Source organism: Fundulus heteroclitus, chromosome 20, assembly GCF_011125445.2.
Source record: "Fundulus heteroclitus isolate FHET01 chromosome 20, MU-UCD_Fhet_4.1, whole genome shotgun sequence".
Taxonomy (NCBI): domain Eukaryota; kingdom Metazoa; phylum Chordata; class Actinopteri; order Cyprinodontiformes; family Fundulidae; genus Fundulus; species Fundulus heteroclitus.
In genome coordinates, this window is record NC_046380.1 from 3776076 (window position 1) to 3797672 (window position 21597).

General features: G+C 44.3%; 1 protein-coding gene across 2 annotated transcripts; it reads left to right on the forward strand.

The window, feature by feature from the left end:
• The first annotated feature begins 19087 nt into the window (after positions 1-19087).
• LOC118556673 (nuclear factor 7, brain-like) lies at positions 19088-21304 on the forward strand. Of its 2 annotated transcripts, none has more exons than XM_036124759.1 (2): positions 19088-19437; positions 19509-21304. In XM_036124759.1, the coding sequence occupies exon 2, from the start codon at positions 19526-19528 to the stop codon at positions 20912-20914; it is 1389 nt and encodes a 462-aa protein (XP_035980652.1). In that variant the 5' UTR covers positions 19088-19437; positions 19509-19525; the 3' UTR covers positions 20915-21304. The 2 variants fall into 2 exon arrangements, with proteins under 2 accessions (XP_035980652.1, XP_035980653.1); XM_036124760.1 differs by having other exon boundaries at positions 19088-19409.
• The last annotated feature ends 293 nt before the right edge of the window (positions 21305-21597 follow it).

Consider the following 21597-nt stretch of genomic DNA (forward strand, 5'->3'; position numbering starts at 1 on the left):
CTGAACACAATCATGGTTGACCTTAAATAACCCCATCCCCCATCAGACACTCAGAACTCAAAATGAAATACGCCCCCTGGTGGCGATAAACACAGAAAAGGAAAAATGGCTCCTACACCAGTCAATAGCAAGTGGAGTGTAACCTGAGTTTGTGATAATCGCCTGGCCATGAAGACATGCAGGGTCATGCAGAGGGAGATGTAGACGTCTTCGGGTCCCTCTCCGGGTTGGTTGTTCCCAAGGGCCTAGTAGAGGGTCCAAGACATCGAAACCCCGGAAGGATCCAAGAACCTACTGGTCCTCCCAGAGACGTCAACCTTTACTCCCTCAAACCTGACAGCCAGCTCTCGGAGTTCCTGTTCTGGCTGTCACTCCCAGAGATAAAATAATTTGCCTTGTTCATCACTGAAAGGTCTTCAGAAATGAATTCATCCACTAGCTTCAGATCTGATTTGTGGTCCCCAGGAATAAAATCCCTCTCCTCTTTGATCTCTGCTTCTGCCTCCTCAAGTTCTGGGTCCTCTGCGATGAACGGTAACAACTTGAACCACATATGGTGTTACCTACGAAGGGACCCCCCAGATCTCTGAGTCTGTTTTTCCTTCACATTCTGGGAATCATCCGGATCAGAACCGATGGGCTGAAGCTCTTCTGTCTGCTGCCTATTGAGGGCATCTTACTAGTCTTCAGCAACGTTTTGCTCACTCTGCCGATGTTGTATACACCTCTCAGCTAACAGTTCCTCTTTCAGTCTCACTGCATGTGGAAGCATTATATCCACTTTTTCCCTCTCAGAGACATAAAAAGCGTATTGATCATCCACGGGGCTGAGGAAATACAAGTTCCTGCATCTGGCAGATGTTTCTTTTTTAGCTCCCTGCAGATTAACATCAGTGGTCCACATTTAATGGATCATTGGGGGAATTTTATCACTCAGTTATAACAGACTTTGTCATCATTTATTCTGACTCACAGGACACATTAACTCGTATTAATGGTCGATTCTTAGGAGAAAAGCTGCTAAGATGATGGACCTAAAGTCAGACTAAATGTTTATTTTGTTCAGATTATTCTGTGTGAATGAAACACTGCGGGACGTTTACAGGATAATTTTGCTTAATTCATCAGATCTTGTAATATTCAGTCTTGGTTCTTGTTTATGATTCGGTTAAGTTAGAATTTTCCTGCCTTACGTTTACTGTGTTTTAAGTTCTGAAGTCCGGTTTAGCCTGTTTTTTTATATTCTGTTCTTGTTCACGTTTATTAGTTGGTTAAGTATTTTCCTGCCTCTTGGTTTATTTGCGTTCTAGATCATTGAGTTCTGTTTAGCCTGTTGATTATTTTCCTTACCTGTTTTCTGTATTAGTTCTGATTTTAGTTCTGCGATTTGTTTTCATTTTTGTCCTTGGATTTTGGTTTATTCTCCAGCTCCTGTCAGTTCCGCAATTGCTTCCACCTTTTGTTAATTAGTTTTTCACTCCGCTCACCTGTTTGTCTGTTTATTTAAGCCTCACCCCCTCCTCAGCTAGTTGTCGGTTCGTCTGTCATTCACTCACGCACTCCATCCCGTCATTCCCCTGAGTGCATCCTCTGTTTTTGGTCCCGTCTCTGGTAAGAGCTCCCAGCACCTTAGTTCTGTTTTATTGACCCTGTTCTGTCTGTTTTTGCCAAGTTCTGTCCGCCTGCCCCGTACAAGTGTTGCCTGTCTGTTTGCCTGTCTGTTCCCTACTCCTCATCATCCCTCAAATAAATCCGTTAACCACATAGCAGTGTTTTGGTTGAATTCCGGGTTCACCTCCAAGCCAGATCATTACAGATCTTTACTGTTTTTAGACTTAGACTTAGACTTTCTTTATTGTCATTTTGTATACACAGAGTGCATACAGAACGAAAATTCGTTTTTTCACATAGCTCAGAAATATTGCAGTAACTCTACAGGATACCTTGCAGTGAATTACAGTACATGATAGAGTGCAGTGATCAGTCGCAGTCACTTACAGGATAAATTTCAATTTACTTCCGGATAAAGTGCAGCAGTGAACAGTAGGCAGTTGAAATGTAAACAATGTAAACCAAATGTAGACAAATATGCAGTAGGGTGCAGCAGTGATTTAAAAGTAGACAGTTGCATTGTACACAGTTTTGCAGTACGTTTCCGGTTATGGTGCAGCATCAATTTTGCAGAATACGATACAATGTGCAAATGTGCAAATCAGCGAATCTAGTGTGGTACACTTTAATACTTCAGCAGTTCAACAGTCTGATGGCAGCAGGGAAAAAGCTTTTGCAGAACCTAGTGGACCTGCAGCGGATGCTGCGGAACCTCTTTCCAGAGGGCAGCAGGGAGAATAGTCTATGGTGGGGGTGTGAGGGGTCCCTGATGATGTTACGGGCTCGAGACACACAGCGCTGCGATGAAATGTCTTTAATGGAGGGAAGAGGAGCCCCGATGATCCCTTCTGCTGTTCTCACCACTCTCCTCCCGTTCTTCCAGTCGGAGGCACTGCAGCCTCCACACCACACAGAGAGACAGCTGGTCAGAATGCTCTCTATGGTGCTTCTGTAGAAGGTCGTGAGGATGGGCGGGGGCAGGCGGGCTCTCCTCATCCTCCGCAGAAAGTACAGTCGCTTCTGTGCCCTCTTCACCAGTGACGTGGTGTTCACAGTCCAGGTGAGGTTTTCTGTGATGTGCACCCCCAGGAACTTGGTGCTGCTGACCACCTCCACCGCTGAGTTGTTGATGAGCAGTGGAGCGTGATGAGGCTGGTTCTTCCTGAAGTCGACGATGATCTCCTTCGTCTTCTCCACGTTCAGGATCAGGCTGTTGTCTCTGCACCAGTCCACCAGCTGCTCCACCTCCTCTCTGTAGTCCTGGTTGTTGTCGTCTCTGATCAGGCCCACCACCGTTGTGTCGTCTGCAAACTTCACGATGTGATTGGTGGTGAACCTGGGGACGCAGTTATGAGTCATCAGGGTGAACAGCAGGGGGCCCAGGATGCAGCCCTGAGGGGAGCCCGTGCTGAGGGTGACGACATCAGAGGTGTTCTGTCCGACCCGGACTGACTGAGGTCTGTTGGTGAGGAAGTCTAGCAGCCAGTTTCGTAGGGGTGTGTTGAAGCCCAGATGCTCCAGTTTTCCCACCAGATGTTGTGGGATGATGGTGTTGAACGCTGAACTGAAGTCCAGGAACAGCATCCGCACGTGCGTGTTCTTCTCCTCCAGGTGTGCTAGGCTCAGGTGAAGAGCAGAGGAGATGGCGTCCTCAGTGGAGCGGTTCCGTCGGTAGGCAAACTGGAACGGGTCGAGTGTTGATGGGAGACTGGAGACGATGTGTTCCTTTACCAGCCTTTCAAAGCACTTCATCATGATGGGAGTCAGTGCAACAGGCCGGTAGTCGTTGAAACAGGTGACTTGAGGTTTCTTTGGCACCGGAATGATGGAGGCAGACTTGTCTGAATGAAGCTGTTCTTCCTCATTATGCTTTAATTTTCTAACAAAAACAGAATATTATTGTTAGCGTTGGTATTTTTTCTCTGTAGTTCTATATTTCATCACTGAAGCGACGTGTCCTGCTGGTTTAAGGAGGTTCTGGTGTTTCTTGTCTTGCAGCTGGACGAGCAGGTGGCCGCCGCTCATCTGGATAAACTGGGAGTGAAGCTGACCAAACTGACGGACAAACAGGCCAAATATCTGGGCCTGCCCGCCGAGGGGCCTTTCAAACCGGACCACTATCGCTACTGAGCGGCCCGTTAGCCTGGAGGTGGAGGAGGTGTGGTCAGATGTTGGTGGAGCAGCTTGGACTCTGAGGCCCATGGTTGGTTCAACACAGCCAGATCTCAGGGATCCAGACGCTTTTCCCTCATTTCATCGCCTTTTTACTGAACCCTAAACATGTTAGATGTGGCCGCCAGCTAATTGGAGGCAGGATGAAACTAAAAGCTTCAGGAGGCAGAAGGTTTATTGACAGAAGGGTCCAAAAAGGCAGATTTCCTGACTAGAAATAATTAAACTCCCAGGGCAGTCAAAAGTAGCCGGTCAACGGCGGCAAATGCCCCCCCCCCCCACCCGATTATACATCCCAAAAATCACCTTAGCATCTGACTCCACTGAGAGCAACATTAACGAGTGATTGGGTTCCTTGTTCCCACCGAGATGCTACTTTTCCGATCAAAACACAGACCGGTGTTATGCCGAAAAGTGCAATAAAACCGTGAGAGCCGACGTGAGTTTTGAAACTGCAAAGTTTTTTAAGCGGAAGATAAAACGTGCATAGCACCGCGTTCATAGACCAGTGTGATGCATTCACGAGCGTCAGAAAGCTATGGTGCATTCAGGAGCATGGGACATTTCAAACTTACAAGGAAACAGGCATAAAACGGAATAGAATTTAACTCATACAGTAATGTATTTTTCCAGAAACAGCGTGGGCTTTCTTACAATACTGAATGCTCTATAGTTGTATTTCTGATATTTTTTGATTATGCAGATCTGTTAGCTTTTTATTCTGAAAAAACTATAATATTACATATAATATTACAGCAGCAAATTATCAAAGTTTTTCAGGGGATGCATTTTGTGTTCCTCTCTAGAATCGTGTGTGTGATGAGTGCAAGTGAAATTAAACTGAGAAGAGATTTCGAAAGAGCAATATGACTGAAATAAATTCAACATGTAAATTCAATTTCAAATTCCAACCCTGTATTTTTATCATAAATATTCGACTTGGTTCGTGAAGAAATGTTACAATCGTTTTTAGAACAGAACTGTGAATAATAATAAGATGAATAGACCTCACCTAATCTGATCTGTTTTATGTGCTGCTAGTAATTCAAATTAAACTAATTTTATGCTAATGGAGATTACCTTACTTTGTTAAAACATGATGATAACATCATGTAAAAAAATAATGTTTTAAGAATAATAATAAAAAAACAAAGGTTGTTTTTGAAGAATTGATCATTCACTTTTTTGCCTTTTATTCAATTTAAAACCTGCACTCTGACTCTATTCTTTAAATAATCACCTGTCTTGAAAGCTTCCAAAATACATCAGGGAGACTCTATTTTTCAAAATTCTCCTCTCCGGGGCTCAGGCACCAGCATAAGTGCACCCTCCTACCTGATGGTGCGTGGCCTGCTACTGTAAAAAAGTTTGACTGCCCTGAACTCCCTTTCTTCTTCTTGTTGTTTGCTCACCAACACTCTGACGCGTGCCGCCGTCTCTCCTCGCTCTCATGCAGACTTTTCTGAAACGCCTGGTGCTTCTGTGGCGCTCAGAGAAAATTCCTCTAGTTTAATGCCATTCCCTGTTTGTTGAAGGAATCACTCAGTCCTGGAGGCCTGTCCCATCTCTCCTGTCTGGAAGTGACTTCAGGTTCAACTTGATCAGCAGCTTGGTGGGATGTCGACATTCTGTGGTCGTATTTGGGTTTCTGCGTCAACGCTGTTTCCTTTTAGCACTTAATTAGAACTGTAATCACGTTCTGTGAGGAGACGGGGATCTCCTGAGAGGCTGACTGGGTTCCTTCAGTGCCTACCCAGGTGCTTCAGCTGGATGTAACGCTGCCAATTAAAGCCCCAAAGGACCCGCTGGTCTTCTGAAATGTTTCTCTTCCTCAGTCTTTATTTCTTAACATGTGCTTTTATTTAATTGGCTTTAAAATGTGTCACAGCCGTGCTTTCCTCAGATTCTTCCTCAGATCTGTTTGGCCAATCAGCTTTCTCTGATCTCACAGGTCAGCCAATCGGGTTGAAGTGCTGGTCTCAGTTAATAGTTACAGCTTTTAAGTTCTGATGCTCAAAAATGGTGGATTCATGTTGAAAAATGTTGTGTGATGACAAATAAAGGACATTTTAAAAAGATTTGGTTTTCTTTTAGTGTCGTTTTGTTGTTTTCTTCTCTAGTTAGTATTTAAGCTTTAAAGTTAAAAGCAGATGTCATAGCAGTGTGTTGCCCTGCAAAAAGGGAAATAAAATTAAGTGAAATATTCTTGAAATTAATGCATTTGTCCTTTATTTGAGCAGGTAAATAAGATCTGCCAATGGAATAAGATATTGAACTTTAAATAGTAACAATTCATCTCTATCTTATTTCAAGTACAGTCTAATGATCTTATTTTAGGGGTCAAAATACTTAATCCATTGGCAGATAATGTTATTTACCTGCTCAAATAAAGAACAAATATCCATGTCAAGACAATTTTACTAATTTTTAGTCCAAATTTTGCAGTGTGGTGCCAAATTACCAACATATTTTTACAGTTTATAAACTTTGAGGTAGGGCTGGGTGGTATCGAACAAAATAATCACCAGTTTTGAAGCTGAATTCTGACATGTTTGTCTTTTCATAAAGTAATCATAAAAAGGCATCTCTGACTCAAAGCTTTACCCCAAATGTCTCACAGGCAGTCATCTGCCTCGACCGACTGGGGTTACAGAAGACAGAGCAGAGACACAAGAGAGACAAAAAAGCACAGAAGCACACATTGATCTAGTAATCTGTTCTACATTAGATGGTAGTAGCGGGTGAGCCGTCTTCTCTGGATGATGTCACAGTTAACAGAACGCCAGACCAGGTGTACCTACTATGAAGAAAAAGAGAGAGAACAGAAAGTTAAAAGCTGAAATGATGACAGTCATTTTAATGTAATACAATGCAAAACTGGAGAACAGTAGACTGAAGAACAGTAGAAATCAGTAGAGTGAGAAAATTAGACCCTGATGTCCTCCAGCAGCCTAAGCCTATCACAGCACAACTATAGAGATAGCTCAGGGTATGAGCCACTCTAACTATAAGCTTTGTCAAAAAGGAAAGTTTTAACATTAGTCTTAAAAATAGATAGGGTGTCTGCCTCACGGACCAAAACTGGGAGTTGGTTCCACAGGAGAGGAGCCTGATAGCTAAAGGATCTGCCTCCCATTCTACTTTTAGAGACTCTAGGAACCACCAGCAGACCTGCAGTCTGAGAGCGAAGTGCTCTGTTAGGAACATACGGGGTAATCAGAGCTCTGATATATGATGGAGCTTGATTATTAAGGGCTTTATACATTAGAAGGAGAATTTTAAATTCTATTCTTGATTTAAAAGAAAGCCAATGAAGGGAAGCTAAAATTGGAGAAATATGATCCCTCTTGTTTGTTGTGCCAGTTCATACGTGACAAAAAGCGGGCATCAATTCGGGACGTAACGGACTGCGTTACCCATGATGCAATGTGGTCAAAATGGCCACCAACTCCCATCACACAACACGGCAAAATGGCCGCCGATCAAGATAAGGTTGCTATGGTGATGGCTATAAAAGCCGATCACACACGACAATCTTTCTTCTTCCCTGGCTTTTAGCCAACCCGAGAAGACACACACACACAGCTGTTTCCGTTGGGGTGATCCCACGCCACGTGTTCGATTACTCGCTGGACCGAGATTTTTCGACGCAACGGTTATTCCCTGCTTTTTATAACAGGAGGTCGACTTAAATAAGTACTTTTAAATTACCTCTGATCAAAAGACTGAGAGACACCGTATCTCCCAGTGATCGAAGAGGACCCCGCTTTGTCTGGCCAACAAAGCGACTGTTGAACCCGGTGGAAGAAACGAAGGAGCTTTTTCCCCGTCCCGCTGCAGCCTGTGGACAACTGCGCTCGTCAAGACGCGTCCAAAAAACCACTACTCGGAGCGCTCCGGACCAGCCCCGAGGCACCTCAACGTAACGGGGTCTCCCCTTTTATTTCTGTCTCACCAACAGGGTGTTTAGAAGTGCCTGGGCAGGCGTTAGAACTTTGTAGGTGTTGGTTAATGCTTTTATTCCACGACGAAGTTGGAATTATTTTGCTGAACATTTTCTTTGTATGTGCATGCATTTTACAATTGGTTTTGCTGTGTTGATTTGTGATCCATCAAGAACCCTGCCGTGGGTTACTGCTTCATTTCTTTTCATCTCTTTCCCTGCTTTCCCCCCTCTCTCTTTTCGCTTCTTTTTATCAATTTAATCTCTTTGTCCGAGCTCAAGTCGCGGGCTTTGCTTTAAACTCCCAGTTAGCTGCGCCCTTTTGAAGCGAGGCATTATCCCATCAGCGTAAGCGTGGTTACGTCATTAGGACCTCCTCTCATACGTCATCGTAGCAGCCATCTTGGGAGGGTGACGTGTATCTGAGCTGTGAGTTAAGTTAAGATCTGCTAACCGCTCATTTTAATCCATTGTTTATTTTTGTTTTGTTCTTTATTTCCACATATATATTTTGCATGTTAGTTTAGTAATGAGTAAGAATTCCAAAGTTGTTGAATCAGAGAATTACTGTAACAGGGAATTGCTTTTGGTTCAATAAAACCAACGACTGCGGAATAGACATTGTTTTGTGTTCAATTCAATTCACAGTTTCCTGGGTATTCAGAAATCAGAGCTAACCTCCTTTGGAGTTAACATCTGAGATTAATACAGAGACAATATCATTGGATGGTGATAAGGAATAAGGATTTAAACTCTAATTGCAGTTACATTGGGGTTCTCACAGCCTGCTGGATAAACCTCGTCGGTTAACAGTCCGACCTGATCATTTATTCCAGCATAAATGAGTTCATAACAGCAAATTAACTAATGCATTAGTGGTATAAATACTTACAAGCTTATAGCTAACATCACCACCATTTGAACTATATTTGTTATAGCGGAATTTTGAGTTGAATGATTTATTATTTAAATTCTAATACCAAATTATAATTAATAATAATAATAAGCATATTCAACCAGCTTATGGCATAACATAAATTGGCGTCCCTGAGTGGGCAGGAGTCTACTTATTGGCGTTCCTTTAGACTAAATCGAATAACCAGCAACTTATGAATTTAATGAACACAATCCATATTCCAGCATTTTGACTGCTCACCTTGCCAAAAGGGCTATTCAGTCATAATTGATTAAGGAGGTATCATTACTAAATATATACGTGTTTGTGGTGGTTTGAGGTTGTTAACCGGAGGTTTGAATATTGATTTCTGGACTGGAAGTCAGCTAGATTGAAATAGACAGCAGCCAGCGTCTGCTACTTGTCAATCAGAGTCTGTGTCGTGTTCTGCTTTGAAAAGAGAGACTTTGCCTCCATCTGGTGGACGTTGTGTGTAATTGCAGCATAATTGTTTTAAAGAGGGACCCGATTCCCCATCGGCTGGACATTGTGTGTAATTACAACTCAGTCTTCCCAAAGTGAAGGGCACCCTGCATCCATCTGGTGGCCAGGATAGGTAGTTGCAGTCACGGTTTTAAAGACAGCTTAGATCGCTCAGTGTCCCGGAGGGACCGTTTTGAAAGTCAGTTTCTTTAAACTTGCCTTATGGTTACGCCCTTTTTACACTTTAATTTTATTTTATTAATTTTTCCCCAACTTATTATCATATCTTAATTTTTTTTTCCCTTTTTGAATTTTTTTTTTATTTACTTTTATTATTATTTTATTTTGAAAATTTTTCTTTTCTTTCCTCCCTTATCCCCTTCTGCTCACCATAAGTGGTCAAAATTGAGCTGTGATTTTGAAACTAAGGTTGCAATTTAGCGGTTTTCAACTGTCATTCTTTGCCACCTCTGAAGCTCCAAAACACTTTGCTATTTTTCCACACATGTGTAGAGCACCTGTTCTGAAATAACTTACATCACAAACAAAGCCACAGCTTTATCATTTAATCACTGGCCGAAAGGTTAGTGGTCCATGTCACTCAAAGTTAATATTCTCAAAGTTAAACAAGCATACTAACCGTTCCTAAAACATAGGAGTTGTAAGTCGCAGGGTTGATTTTCCCCTGCGCAGCCTAATGTGTTTGCTGTTAACAGTTAAAGTGAAGCCACTTAACAGTTGTTGTTAGCAGTTGTTGTTTAGCGCTGAGCTAAATTAAAGTGTATGCGTTGTTGCTTAGTGCTAAGCTAAAATACAGCGTTGTTATTTGTTGTCTGTCGTTTAGCGCTGAGCTAAACTACAGTGTTGTTACTTGTTGTGTTGTTATCCATAGCTGACAAAGAATGGATAGTAGCGGTTCTTCAGTCAAAGGAGCTGAAGGTCCAAACCATTCCATTGGAATGGAGGCCCAGGATGTCATTAGCTCACTGCTTAAAATGACACCGGACGAACAAACCCGTCTGAATCAGTTTAACATAGGAGACTGTGAGAGGAGAATTCAGGAATTGGTGGAGGAGGTCCAGAGCAAGCCAAAGGGTAGATTGGTAGCAGATGTCTTGGGTGAGTTATCTGCATTATACCACCGAAGGTTAGTGATAGAAACTGAGAGGCGTGTTTTAGCTGAGGAAAGAATCAGGGAGCTAGAACAGAGAAGTGTTCAGGGCAGCTGTCATCTCACAGAGGAGCGAGAGGAGGATCGCATTAGCTTGCAGACAGAAGGATCTGAGTGTGAGAACTCCAAAGGAAAACATGGAGATCACACCTGGAGGACATTGGATGAACTGGGCCCTCAGACACCTTCTGAGCGAAGGGTAAGCGAAGGTCAGGACAGATATAGCAGTGTGATACAGAAAAAAATGCCTAAACAACTTACGGTGGCAATCAGGACTGATCCACATGATGTAAATCATGGGAAAACACCTGCTTCCCACCTGACCCCTGACACGGCCTGCTACGATCTTTTCCCCCCACCAGGGCGACGGGAGCACCGTTCCTGGGACACAGGTGAACCCCACTCCTCTGAACTGCGTCCACGGACAAGAGTTCATGACAAGGAGGGTCCCCCGGCGTCCCACGAACGGCCGCCTCCGCCAGGTAGGTGGTCAGAACTGGAGCCTCCCTCCTATCGTGGTGACCGCAGGGAGGAGTCGTCAGGAGAGGACTCAGATGGACCAGCTCCGATCCCTGAACAGGGACTGCGGATGCGTCAACTTGAGTCCCTGGCCCGAGACATAGAGCGTTTTGATCCTAGCAATACAGAATCCACCATTGATGACTATCTCAGAGAGGTAGAGCGCTGTCTGCTAGACTTATATAGCCCCTCAGCTCGAGAAAAGTTGAAGCTTATCTGGAAAACCACGTCCAGAAGTGTCCATGTTTTCATAGAAAGCCTCCCTCCAGCTACACGTGACCGTTATTCAGCTCTTTGTCAGGCTTTAAGAGAAGAATATTCGGCGTTTACAGACCCAGCTTCGGCCACTCTTGGAGCTTTTGCAATTCAGCAAAAGAGAACTGAAGCACCAAAAGAGTACTACCATCGCTTGCGGGCTGCTTACTTTCAGGGACGAAATGCTCCCGGCTTGGAGGAAGACCACACTTTCAAATCTTTGTTCCTCCATAATCTTCATGAAATCGTGCGTTATGAGGTTACCATGCATTGTAGAACCAAGAAACTTACCATGCAGGAAATCAGGAAATACGCGCAGGTGGCATGGGAAACACGTGTCCGGCCCAACAAAGGAGCCGATAGTGATAAAAAGGTTCTGCAGATTCAAGCCAAACCAGAAAAGAGTTTAGGTCTGGAGGGACATGAAATGCCTCCCTTCAAACCTAAAACTATATTTGGTCCTAAGAAGCAACATGGTTTTGAGCCGCAGCAGAAGAAAGCTTCCCAGGATAGGAGAGGTCAGCATGGCAGCATGGAAGGTGAGAGGTTTCAAAAATGGCACAGGCCGGATCCAGCCCGATACGGTAAGCAAACTGACAGGCCAGAAAAGCCGAAAAGCACACATGACAACAAAGGCTGGAACCTGCGCATGGAGGAGTCAATGAGAAAGGAGATAGAGGAGACTTTTCGCAGGTTGCTAGCCGAAACAGTGCATCAGATCGCGCCGCAGCCGTCCCAGCCATCATCCAATCCTGTCGACCCTCCAGGTAAGCCAGGCCCAAAACCCCCGCCAGCATGACTAGGCGTGGACCAGGCTCCCCCTTCTAACAGAGTGTATCTGATTAAGTGGGGGAACCAACCGAAAAATCACCAACAACCTTCTAAGATCCCATCAGCAGGTGATCAGAAAGCCCCTTTTCTAAGGTTTTTAGGTGAGCTAAACCATCATGAAAGTGCATACCGCTTATACTGCTCGACAGTTATCGGAGGATGTGTAACTGCAAATGCTCTTTTAGACACGGGTTCCGAGATCAGTCTAATGTGCTCAGATTTGTTTGATGAGGTGACCAGAGCTATGGTGTCTCTTGGGAAACCGTTCCAGGTGGAGACCTGTAACGTGGGCATCACCAGCTACACTCAGGATCAGTCATGCATCACCAAACGGGCGTGGTTAGACATCACTTTCCATGACATGACCCTGGTGCACCCCATCTACATATGTACTTTGGACACAGAACCTTTTCTTGTGGGTCAGGACCTGTTGAACAGGTTAGCCCCACTCATTGACTGCTATCATGGTCATCTTTGGGCCCAAGTGGGGACTCCCAAGCCCCTCACTTCTGGAAGTGGACTGTCCGCCCCTATCCACCAGGTGACCTGCTCAGAAGAGCCCAAAGAACTCTTGGCACCATTTCTGCCTTCAACAGAGCCGATTTCCAAATCCTCTGACACACCACCGCTTTTCAGCGATCAGAGAACTTCTCTCTGCAGCCACACATCTTTCCTCTGCTCACTTAAACACTCTGGAGTTGAACCCTATAACCCCAGAGTGGCCGAAGGTGTGCACCTGGAAAGCACATTCATGCCAGACGTGTTGCTGGCTCTTTGGTCAGAGAAGTCTGCGATCAGCAGAGATCTGTACAGCTCTCTGTGCCGTGAAAAGCCCCGTCTGGCTGAAACAAAACACAGCCACTACCTGCTCTCAGCAGACTGGCCTCGCCGGCTTCTGAAAGCAACGGGGGTGTGCATACTTTATGCACAGATTGGCACAAGACAGCTCTCTCATCCTTTCAGCATTGTGGAGAATTTACATCCTCCAGTATTTGTTGGTGCTGATCTTCTGGTACGGCTGGGTGCACAGCTGGACACTTGTAACCAGGTCCTGTGGGCCCAAGCTCACGTGACCCCAAGTTCCTTCCTGGGCACCCCTGAAGCCATGCGATCAGGGCAAACCATCCCACAGGCCTGCCAGGTGGCTAGCGACACAAACATGCTAATACCACCACAGACTGCAGGTGTACCTATCAGATTAGCCATCCTGAAAGGACAACAAATGCAGAGCACGCAGGTTTTCTTCCAACCCCTTTCTTATTTCCAGGAATCCAACCTGGTCATCCGGGGCACACCCCTGCTTGAGCTGAACAATCGCTCAGCTTACCTGTTAGTGGAGAATCCAACCCACATGCCGATCCAAGTGGTGGCGAAGAAACCTCTTGGGGTGCTCATCGAAAGCTCTTTCCAAAACTTTGAGCTGAGCATTCCCGTCATCGGAGACCTGCCCTTATCCTTGACCGGCAGACAGGACTCCCCAGACACCGTGTTTACTTTTCCTTTCAACATGATCCAAATCAGGCGACATGAAGCTCTGCCTGCTGGATCCATTTGTGGTGCATCGCTTGAAGCTGAAGGAAATCTGTTGGTGTATGCGACAGCAACCAACCCAACAGAACCAGCACCAAATCAACCAGAGAACCGGGACTCACCCACTGAGCCCTGCCCTGGTTTCGAAACAGAAATTATGCAACAGCTGGGAAAAGCTGATGCACTGACCACTGAAACAGAGGAAACAGCACTTAAGGAGCTGTTTTATGAGTTTCAGCCCATTCAGCCCAAAGATTCAAACGAACTTGGGATCACATTGACACACGTCCATGACTCACCAGTAGGAGAACACAGAAGCTGCAAAGCTAATCTGAAAACTCTCCAACAGATGGCGTCCTTATCCTTAACGGCCCAGGACACCCAGGAGTATGTACAAGGCTGCTTAACCTGCAGCCAGTTACAACCCACACGACCGCCAGACCAAGCCCTGCTTCAGCGAAGGGGGGTTATATTTCCGTGGTCACATTTGCAGACTGACTGGATTGGTGCAGTCCCCAAATCGTTAAGAAATAACAAATATCTTTTGACAATAACAGGCAGTTTCACAGAATGGGTCGAATGTTTGCCGGCACCGAATGACACCGCTGTCACCACAGCAGCCCTGCTGCTAAATCACGTTTTCAGCCGGTGGGGCCTTCCCCTGTCCATCGACTCGGACAGAGGAACGTCAAACATTATGACCGTGCTTTTCAACATGTTGGGCGTGGAAGTTAAATTCCACATCACCTACCGCCCACAGTCATCCGGACAGGTGGAGCGAATGAACTGCACCGTGGTCAGCATGTCAAAGGAACATGCCAGCAGCCATGGCAGGAACCGGGATACAAAGCTTTCCTTGGTCCTAATGCTAGTCCGCTCTACCTCACCATGCTCCACAGGGGTGACACTTTTCCAGATGATGACAGGAAGACAAAGGACACTTCCCCTGAATCTCATCTACCAGCCCGAAGACGTCAGTGTGACAACCGTCTACACTGCACACCAGTGCGTCACTGATTTAAAAGACCGTCTCCGAACGACTTTCGCGTGGCCTCGAAAGAACCTAGAAGCCAGCGTGCAAAGTCCAGAGTACACATGGGTTCAAGCGAACCGAACTATACCGTCCACCAAACTCTCCTCACAGGGAACGGAGCCTAACTCTGCCCCCGCCGAAGAGAACAATGCATAGCATTAAATAGGACAAGTGCATGTTCAATCAGGACACTTTAAACATGCACTAATAAAAGCAAGTGTCCATACATAACTTCACGTCTATAATTTCACACTCAGCCATAACACCATGCATTGCTTTGGAAACGCTCACAGAAGTGGTAAAGAATGACATGATGTATACTCAGGTTGTTAGAGATTTAATGCAGGACCTGACTCGAGAGGGTAGTTCATCCATAAATAGCCTTGCTGAAGGACGGATTCCTCCGTACCTGGTACCAGTAGATTTGGTTGAAAAAGTTCTCAAATCTGCCTCTAGTAAAACACTGCAACCACCACAAACACACCTGGCGTATAGCCTAGGTAGTGCAATTCCGATATTTGTAAATCCTGACAACTTGGAGATAGGATTTATGCTAAACCTTCCCATCATTGAAAGAGCTAATGTGTATAGGCTTAAATCAGTATTGAATGTCGGTTTTTGGCAAGGTGAGACCCACGTACATCTACAAACTCCCTCAATATTGGCCTATCATGATGCTGACCCCAAACTTTATTTAGTCCCTAATTTGGATTTGTGTACCAAAACCAAAGACATCCACTGGGTATGCCCAAGCAACTCATTTATCAGAGACGTTACGAATTACCTGTGTGGTCTAAGAAATGAATCCCCTGAACAGAACTGTCAGGCTAGAATGACCCTTAAAGATGCAGGTGTGGAAACCAAAATTGAGCGGGCAGGTAACCGCTGGCTCGTTAGCACCCCGGAGGCAGAAGCCCCGTTATCCTACGAGCAGCATGACACAGTTACTAGACTGAAACTGCCCAACCAAACCATTTTCTGTTCCCCACCTCAAGGTGCTGTAGTCCACATTGGAAACATGGTTCTGCATCACCTTGACGTTGACAAATATGACTCAGAGATTGAAATAATAGATGTCTTTAAGGGATACAATTTCAGCATTGATGTCGGCATTGAAAGACAGCTTTTACTTGCAGGCACCCAGCTGATTAAATTCAGTCTCACTCCATCAGCGTTGAGCTCGGTCCCTCTGCTTCGCTTCCCCAGAGCTACAGAGTCGACCGACACTCACATTATGACCATTATTGTGGTTCTCCTTGTATTTGGATGGGCCATCACTACTGCGATGGCGTATGCAGCATACAAGCAGATCAAACAGTTGCAAACCAGGATTGACACCCTCACCTTCGTCGCCCCCAGGTTCGTAACATCAGCTCCTCAAAGGCCACAAGCTGATTAAACTACGAACCGCTGTCTCTTTCCTTTGCCTTTTTCCCTCTCTCCTTTCTTTGGTTCAAAGTTCAAACCTGATGACCAATGAATGTATTGACAATGGTGATTGTGAAGTTTGCATTTCTTTTTTTTATTATTACTTTATTGTTGCCTTATTAGCCAATAGAAATGACTAGCTATAGCTTAGTCCTGCCCAGGCTAGGTCACTGACCCAGGCACAATGAATGCTTTGTTTTTCCTCCTCTTGGATGATGAACTGAACTGCATGAATCCCAATGGACTACTAGAAAGACTATTAGGTTGTTCCACTCATGCACAACGGATTTTCGTCACGCCAGAATGGACTTGGTTGTAGCTTTAAAGACTGTGACCAGCATCCCACTCTTCAAAGCTAAAGGGGGGTATGTTGTGCCAGTTCATACGTGACAAAAAGCGGGCATCAATTCGGGACGTGACGGACTGCGTTACCCATGATGCAATGTGGTCAAAATGGCCACCAACTCCCATCACGCAACACGGCAAAATGGCCGCCGATCAAGATAAGGTTGCTATGGTGATGGCTATAAAAGCCGATCACACACGACAATCTTTCTTCTTCCCTGGCTTTTAGCCAACCCGAGAAGACACACACGCACAGCTGTTTCCGTTGGGGTGATCCCACGCCACGTGTTCGATTACTCGCTGGACCGAGATTTTTCGACGCAACGGTTATTCCCTGCTTTTTATAACAGGAGGTCGACTTAAATAAGTACTTTTAAATTCCCTCTGATCAAAAGACTGAGAGACGCCGTATCTCCCAGTGATCGAAGAGGACCCCGCTTTGTCTGGCCAACAAAGCGACTGTTAAACCCGGTGGAAGAAACGAAGGAGCTTTTTCCCCGTCCCGCTGCAGCCTGTGGACAACTGCGCTCGTCAAGACGCGTCCAGAAAGCCACTACTCGGAGCGCTCCGGACCAGCCCCGAGGCACCTCAAAGTAACGGGGTCTCCCCTTTTATTTCTGTCTCACCAACAGGGTGTTTAGAAGTGCCTGGGCAGGCGTTAGAACTTTGTAGGTGTTGGTTAATGCTTTTATTCCACGACGAAGTTGGAATTATTTTGCTGAACATTTTCTTTGTATGTGCATGCATTTTACAATTGGTTTTGCTGTGTTGATTTGTGATCCATCAAGAACCCCGCCGTGGGTTACTGCTTCATTTCTTTTCATCTCTTTCCCTGCTTTCCCCCCCTCTCTCTTTTCGCTTCTTTTTATCAATTTAATCTCTTTGTCCGAGCTCAAGTCGCGGGCTTTGCTTTAAACTCCCAGTTAGCTGCGCCCTTTTGAAGCGAGGCATTATCCCATCAGCGTAAGCGTGGTTACGTCATTAGGACCTCCTCTCATACGTCATCGTAGCAGCCATCTTGGGAGGGTGACGTGTATCTGAGCTGTGAGTTAAGTTAAGATCTGCTAACCGCTCATTTTAATCCATTGTTTATTTTTGTTTTGTTCTTTCTTTCCACATATATATTTTGCATGTTAGTTTAGTAATGAGTAAGAATTCCAAAGTTGTTGAATCAGAGAATTACTGTAACAGGGAATTGCTTTTGGTTCAATAAAACCAACGACTGCGGAATAGACATTGTTTTGAGTTCAATTCAATTCACAGTTGCCTGGGTATTCAGAAATCAGAGCTAACCTCCTTTGGAGTTAACATCTGAGATTAATACAGAGAAAATATCATTGGATGGTGATAAGAAATAAGGATTTAAACTCTAATTGCAGTTACATTGGGGTTCTCACAGCCTGCTGGATAAACCTCGTCGGTTAACAGTCCGACCTGATCATTTATTCCAGCATAAATGAGTTCATAACAGCAAATTAACTAATGCATTAGTGGTATAAATACTTACAAGCTTATAGCTAACATCACCACCATTTGAACTATATTTGTTATAGCGGAATTTTGAGTTGAATGATTTATTATTTAAATTCTAATACCAAATTATAATTAATAATAATAATAAGCATATTCAACCAGCTTATGGCATAACATGTTGATTTTCATCAGAACTCTTGCCGCAGCATCTTGAATCAGCTGAAGACTTCGAACTGCATTTTGTGGACTTCCTGATAGAAAAGAATTACAATAGTCCAGCCTTGAAGTAACAAATGCATGGACTAGTTTTTCAGCATCACTCCTGGACAGAATGTTTCTAATTTTGGCGATATTCCGGAGGTGAAAAAAGGAAACTCTGGAAACCTGTTTAATATGGGATTTAAATGACATGTCTTGGTCGAAAACAACACCAAGATTTTTAACTTTATTACCAGAGGCCAAGTTAATGCCACCCAGATTAAGTGATTGATTAAGAACTTTATTTTTTGAAGACTCTGGCCCAAAGATTACAACTTCTGTCTTGTCAGAATTTAAATGCAGGAAATTTAAAGTCATCCAGCTTTTGATGTCATCAAGACATGACTGCAGTCGAAGTAACTGATTGGATTCATCAGGATTTATGGATAAATATAGCTGAGTGTCATCAGCATAACAGTGGAAATTAATCCCATGCTGTCTGATAATTTTGCCAATCGGAAGCATATATATAGTAAATAGAATTGGTCCAAGGACTAAACCCTGTGGTAGAACCTCATAAACGAAAATCTTATATCTTTTTATAATCTCTATATATTGCACAGCCCTAATTTGAGGTAAAAGTAAGTTGTGATAACTACTAGGCCGCAGCACCCCTTTATTTAAATTCATCCCAATTTGAATCTATAACTGATCATGAATTTACTTTAGATTATTTATTAAAAGCTTTTCCTTCATTTCTAAATAACAAAAGTAGAATCCTTCATTTAAAGGAAACTTTGACCTCTTTGGATCAGAACAGCAACAAGATTAAACACAATAAATCTTGTAGGTTTCAGGACATCATCTGCAGCAAAGGAGGTTAATTTAACCAGATCTAATGTCATGGGGAAAGCCTTGGTGGAAGCAGGTAAACGGGGGTTAAAGGTCAGACCTGAGGTGTTGGTCTGCACTACACACCTGTCTGACAGTTTCCTGCTGGCTCTCTGACAGCTGCACCGTCCAGCTGAGCTCAGCCTGCAGCGACCGAGGAACGCACTCCAGGAACGAGGAGTTTCCCTCAACACCAAACACCACCTTCACCTCCACAGAGTCTGAATCTGAGAGGAAAACAAGAAGAAACAAGAACGCAGAGCATGAAATGTGAGCATCTGGATGTTCCAGTCAGTGGAGACCCTACAAGAACTTTAGGACTGGAAAATAATAAAATGTTCATTCAATTTCAACCAGTTCTATTAGAAAAAGCTATACTGGTGTTTTTATGAAGCAGCAGATGCACAGAACGTCCTCTAGAGGGCGCCACATGTCTGCCTCCAGACTGATTACAACAGGAACCCTTTAAAAAAACAGGAAACAGTTCAGAAAGTGTCAGAGATTAATGGAGAATCCACCGTGAGGATCACCTTCATCATCACCTTCATCAGCTACTCAGGGCAGACTAACAGTGAACGAGGAGAACAGAGAGAGCTGAGGGACCGAGACGCTGAAACACAGACTGCTGCAGGTGGAAAGACAAGAAAATCCAGTTGAATGTAAGAGAAGAAAGTTTCTGCAGGAGGGAAACTGACTTCCTGGTTTAACGATCTGTCTGCTGTGTTTTCAGCTTCACTCAGAGACTAAATGGCTTCCAGATTAGAGGAGGATCTCTGCTGTCCGGTCTGTCAGGACATCTTTAAGGATCCGGTTGTTCTGTCATGTAGCCACAGCTTCTGTAAGGAGTGTCTGAAGAACTGGTGGACAGAGAAAGCAGCACAAGAGTGTCCAGTTTGTAAGACAATGTCATTCACCAAAGATCCACCCTGTAATCTGGCTCTGAAGAACCTGTGTGAGACCTTCCTACAGCAGAGAGACCAGAGAGCTTCAGAGGATCTCTGCAGTCTGCACTCTGAGAAACTCAAACTCTTCTGTTTGGACCATCAGCAGCCAGTGTGTCTCGTCTGCAGAGATTCAGAGAAACACACCAACCACAGATTCAGACCCATGGATGAAGCTGCTCAGCAACACAAGAAAAACCTTCAGGAAACTCTGGAACCTTTAAAGAAGAACCTGGAGCTCAGGAAGAAAGTTCTAGAGGAGTTTGATCAGACAGCAGAACACATGAAGGTCCAGGCCCGACACACAGAGAGGCTGATTAAGGAGCAGTTTAACAAGCTTCATCAGTTTCTAGCAGAGGAAGAGGAGGCCAGGCTGGCTGCACTGAGGGAGGAAGAGGAGCAGAAGAGTGGGATGATGAAGGAGAAGATGGAGGCTCTGAGCAGAGAGATAGCAGCTCTTTCAGACACAGTCAGAGCCACAGAGGAGGAGCTGAGAGCTGAAGACGTCTCATTCCTGCACAACTACAAGGCTGCAGTGGAAAGAGTCCAGCGCTGCCCCCTGCTGGAGGATCCACAGCTGCCCTCAGGAGCTCTGATAGACCAGGCCAAACATCTGGGCAACCTGGCCTTCAACATCTGGAGCAACATGGAGAACATGGTCTCCTACACTCCTCTCATCCTGGACCCAAACACTGCTGGTTCAGAACTCATCCCATCTGAAGATCTGACCAGTGGGACTAAAGGAGAGAGACAGCAGCTTCCTGATAATCCAGAGAGGTTTAGGTTATGGTGGCGTTCTGTTCTGAGTTCTGAGGGCTTCAACTCAGGGAACCACAGCTGGGATGTTGATGTTGGAGACAGTGAAGTCTGGACGCTTGGTGTGTTAGCAGAGTCTGTCCAGAGGAAGGGAGACATAGATTCTGGATTGTTGGTTCTCCAGTTCTATAAAGGTAAATACTACGCACGGTCTCCTCCATCTCTTTTCATGGATCTCTCAGTCCAGAAGAAGCTCCAGAGGATCAGAGTGAATCTGGACTGGGACAGAGGAAAGCTGTCCTTCTCTGATCTGGACACTAACTCACACATACACACCTTCACACACACCTTCACTGACAAGATGTTTCCATACTTCCTCACTGGGGGTAAAGTTAAACTCCTACCGATGAAGATCTCAGTGAGCAAACAGCAGCTCTGATGTTCTCAGCATGAAGAACACAAAGTCCAGATGAAACCTTGATGATCTGATTGAAACTCAGTGATTTTAAACAGAATCTTGGAGCTTTTTATTCTGAATTACTTTGAATTTAAAGTTAGTTCTTGGGTTACTTTGTATTTTGGGTTATTAACCAGATTTATTTGTAGGTTAATAATTATTGAAATGTTTAGTAAAATTTACTGGATTATATTTAGGGAATTTAAAGGAAGGGTCCTGAATGTAAATGCATGCCACACGTTTCAGATATTTGCTTTTACATTTTTGTTTTGCTCCACTTAATAAAATGTCAGCAGATTTATTGAAGTTTGAGATTTTAATGCTGCAAAATGTGGAAAAGTTAAATGAGGATGAAGCTGAAGCTGGGTAGTTTTTATTTAGTCAAATTAATGAATTTTATTTTAAAGTTTATTAATAAAATAGAAATGATTGATGTAAAGCCATGTCTCGTGTAAATGAGCAAGTAGCTTTAGCATAATATTCGATAACAAATAAAATCTCTTTTAGCATTTAAACATTCTATTGATGCACACTTATTATGCATCAGGATCACCTTCTTGTTATCTTGATGCATTTTCTCATCATTTGGACTTTATCCTCAATATTTCAACTTTATTCTGTTATAAAAAGAAATACAACCACCAGTTATTCCCTCTGAGTGAACC

What these genes read in the sequence shown, in the direction of transcription:
- LOC118556673 (XM_036124759.1), top strand. Translation starts at nt 19,526, where the DNA reads ATGGCTTCCAGATTAGAGGAGGATCTCTGCTGTCCGGTCTGTCAGGAC.